This window comes from Abrus precatorius, unplaced genomic scaffold, assembly GCF_003935025.1.
Source record: "Abrus precatorius isolate BTA unplaced genomic scaffold, Abrus_2018 Scaffold10, whole genome shotgun sequence".
Taxonomy (NCBI): Eukaryota; Viridiplantae; Streptophyta; class Magnoliopsida; order Fabales; family Fabaceae; genus Abrus; species Abrus precatorius.
The window spans coordinates 23,877,630-23,881,203 of NW_020874292.1; the positions used below are offsets into that span (position 1 = coordinate 23,877,630).

Genomic DNA, 3,574 nt, shown 5'->3' on the forward strand with positions numbered 1-3,574 from the left:
AAATTTATTCTTTATTATCAATTTAAATGGTGCTAACCTGGGTATTAAATTGAGTTCCAACCAAAGAAAATAAATTTTAGAGAATAGACTAAACTTCATATATATTTTTTATCAGATATATCTAAGTATATCTTGAATGATCATCAACAATGATGAGAAAATAATAATAACCATGTAAAGAGGAAATGGATACATGACTCCATATATCAGCATATATTAATTCAAATTTTGCAAAAGATCAAGTATAACTTAGAGGGAATGAAGGCTTTCTTTGTTTGGAAAAATAAAAATATTACAAACATAATTTTTATTATAAGTGATGAAAGGAAATTGTTCTTTTACTAGAGAATCTTATCAGTTGATGGGTGTCCTAACTTGCAATGGTAAAGAGTAGATATAATATTAACAATATTGCACTTTTCATAAAAAATAAAATTGTCTTGAATAAATGGTGTAGGTGACATGAGTTCAATTAAAACATAAAGTCCTCTTTCAACTTTAGTTGCACCAATCATTTTAGAGGCATTGATAATTAAAATGACACACATACAATTCTAGGTTAATTTGCAAGCAATGTTAACAGTTAACTTGGTAATTGAATTAAGTTGAATTAAAATGTGGGTAGATAAAGAACACCAGAAAACACAAAAGAAGAGGAAGAGAAATGTATAGTTCTTGAATATGTAGCAAAAAGATAAGTACCATTAAGAAGTCTTGGATAGGAAAATTTCTTTTGTAAGAAAAAAATATGTAAGAGAAGTAAAGATGTGATATGTTGCACTAGTGTCATGGATCCATCTAATTGGATTAGAATTACATAATAAGAGTTGACTAAAGCTCCTTCTCCACTACCACTTGAATCTTGTTGAGGAAGAATGACAAGAAGGCTTTTGTATTAATCAACAATGAAGCCAACTATGGTTTCATTATTAGCAACAACTTGTGACTCTAGTTATGTGGATTATGCTACATCCATGTTGGCAACCTTGTTGACATATTTTGAATTCTTAAATTTGAACCTAATTGAAAAGTCATGTTTTTCTGTAACATATATTAATAGTATGACCACTTTCTCCATAGTGAGAGCATACATTCTTGTTGTTGTGTTTGAAAGTAGATTGACCTTTCTTGAAATCATAAGTGAGCTCAGTAGAGTTGAGAAAAATTTGTGTTAGAACCAGTTTCAACATAAAATTATGTTTCTTGTGCAATTAAAGCAAACACTTCAGTAACATTGAGAAGATGATCCATAAGCATTATTTGGGATTGAACTCTCAAATATTGCTCATTGAGACTTCTCAAAATCTGACAACATAGTTTAAATTGTGATATACTTTGATCTTAGTTGGAAAATCATAGGTGCAGGAAGCACCATAGGTACAGGTAGGAATAGGCTTTAAGATATCAAACTTGTCCCTTAAGGTGAATATGTATAGTGTTAATTGATTAATTTCAACTGTTAACTAACTAATTGTATCATTATAAGAATCTCTTACAATTTTAACAAAAAAATATTATATAATTTGAGATTATACGAGTTGCCAATTATAACTGTTAACTAACTAATTGTATCATTATAAGAATCTGTTACAATTTCAACAAAAAATTATTATATGATTTGAGACTATACGAGTAACTAGTACTACGTGATCTTAAAGCACATAAAAATTTCTTCATTTTAATTAAATAAGGTGGTTTTATAAGGCTTTTTTATTAAGGTTTAACAATTTTTTTTATACTTTTTAAAAGTTTTTTTTAATGTAAGATATTAATTAAGTGATAATTTTTATTGGATTTTTTTGTCGTTCTACGTCATTATAGGTATTGACAAAGAGCAATAACAAGAAATTAATATTCCATTAGAAATATCATTTTAATATTTTCTAAACACATGCATTGTTTATAAGAGGATATTGATAATATCTGTAGTAACTATTACTACTAAAATTGATTTTCAAAATCATAATCATTTAAATCTTCGTTGAAATTAATTATGTTATAAGATAGATGCATGAACTACTGAGCGGGAAATATTAGATTATTTGATTCTGTTAACTAAGAACTAATCACACTACGCTCGCAATGTTTTTGCCTTTCCTTGCTTTTGCCTCAGTTCGCGGGTTCTAACTTCTAACAACATTCAGTGCTTACGAAGTTGAAATTTGCAGATCTGACAACATTGTCTGCCATCATTTGTTCCTAAGATTTAACACTGAAAAACAGTTGCTTGTTGGCTGTTGCATGTGGATTCAGCGTGGTTCATTTTCAGCAATCATCATTAAGGAAAAAAGGATCTCATTCAAAGAAACAGAAATGAAAAAAAATGTCAATCTTGAGAGCGAAATGGATTCCAAATCAAAAGTGACAACAACAAAAGATTGGGAATTGCAATGGGTAACAGGGGGTTAACATTTTTGGCACGGTGTTTCCTAGCCATCCTCTTCCTAACATAAGCTCTCCTTTGTTGGGGTCCCCACTGAGCTTCTTCAACTCCATCGGCAAGGATCAACGGTGGGGGTTGATGGAATGGGCATTTGGATCTCCAAGAGGTTTGAGGAAGGCCCATTCCGAAGACCCTTTTGAGGAAGAATGAAAAGCCCCATCTTTTGAGAAGGGATGGATTAGGGCAGAGGATTGGTGGGTAGTCCCAATTGAGATAGCATGGGATTTGGGTGGCAATGAAGAATTGAGAGTGGAGTGTTGGGGTGGTTGTGGGGCTTGTAAGGATGTGGGTTAAGGCTTGAAGCCTCTGCTCCCATGTTGTATCTTCCATGGTTGTCTTTGCAGATGAGAATATGATTTTGGAAGATCAGATAAGGTGTTGCCTATCAGAAAAATCAAATTCCATGAATTAAACCAAAAAGTAGAGTAACGCTCACGGCTGCTGAAATGGGCTGGCCCGATCCTCCAAGTTTTAAATTTTAGACTTGAATAAAACTTTGATACAAAAACTTTCTGAGAAAAAAGAGAGAGATTTGAATAGACTTGTATTAAATTTAATCAAATTAAAAACCCGCCTTTAATCTGAAAAAATTAAAAAAATGTCAATTTTTTTAAGGGTTTAGAAATCATTTACGAATTTAAATTTAATATAAAATTTTAACTTAACCAATTAAAGTCTATTTTTTTCAACGGGTCAGTCTAAATACATTAGATAGTCTGTTTGGTTATAACGCTAATAATACCTTGCTTATAATTTATTACATAAAAATAATTTCATAAAAAAATTGTTTCTAAAAAAGGTAAAACTAAGTATGTACATAATTTATTTGCTTAATTTTAAAACAAATTTACTTTCAATATGTCTTACATTTATTTAACTTATGTAAATATTTTTATTTTCTTATTTTATAAATTTTCACTTCGAAGAAGTTTTATGTTTCTTTAACTCTAACGAGTATACACGTTGACAACTATAACCTTCGGTTCTTCAGAAGATGTTTTTGAAATTAGAAAGTAGAAGCGTTTAAATTAAAAGTTGTTACAATTATTAATATAAACTTGAATCGATCTTAAATTATATTTAGTTTTTTTTTTTTTTCTAAATTTCGACTTTTAACTAGCTTTTTTAAAA

General features: G+C 29.8%; 1 protein-coding gene across 1 annotated transcript; it reads right to left on the minus strand.

The window, feature by feature from the left end:
- Nucleotides 1-2,326: 2,326 nt before the first annotated feature.
- Nucleotides 2,327-2,773, minus strand: LOC113852078. The gene has a single exon (XM_027482334.1). The coding sequence runs from the start codon at nucleotides 2,771-2,773 to the stop codon at nucleotides 2,327-2,329; it is 447 nt and encodes a 148-aa protein (XP_027338135.1).
- Nucleotides 2,774-3,574: the final 801 nt, after the last annotated feature.

Coding starts and splice junctions, on each gene's coding strand:
- LOC113852078 (XM_027482334.1), bottom strand. CDS start 2,773: ATGGAAGATACAACATGGGAGCAGAGGCTTCAAGCCTTAACCCACATC.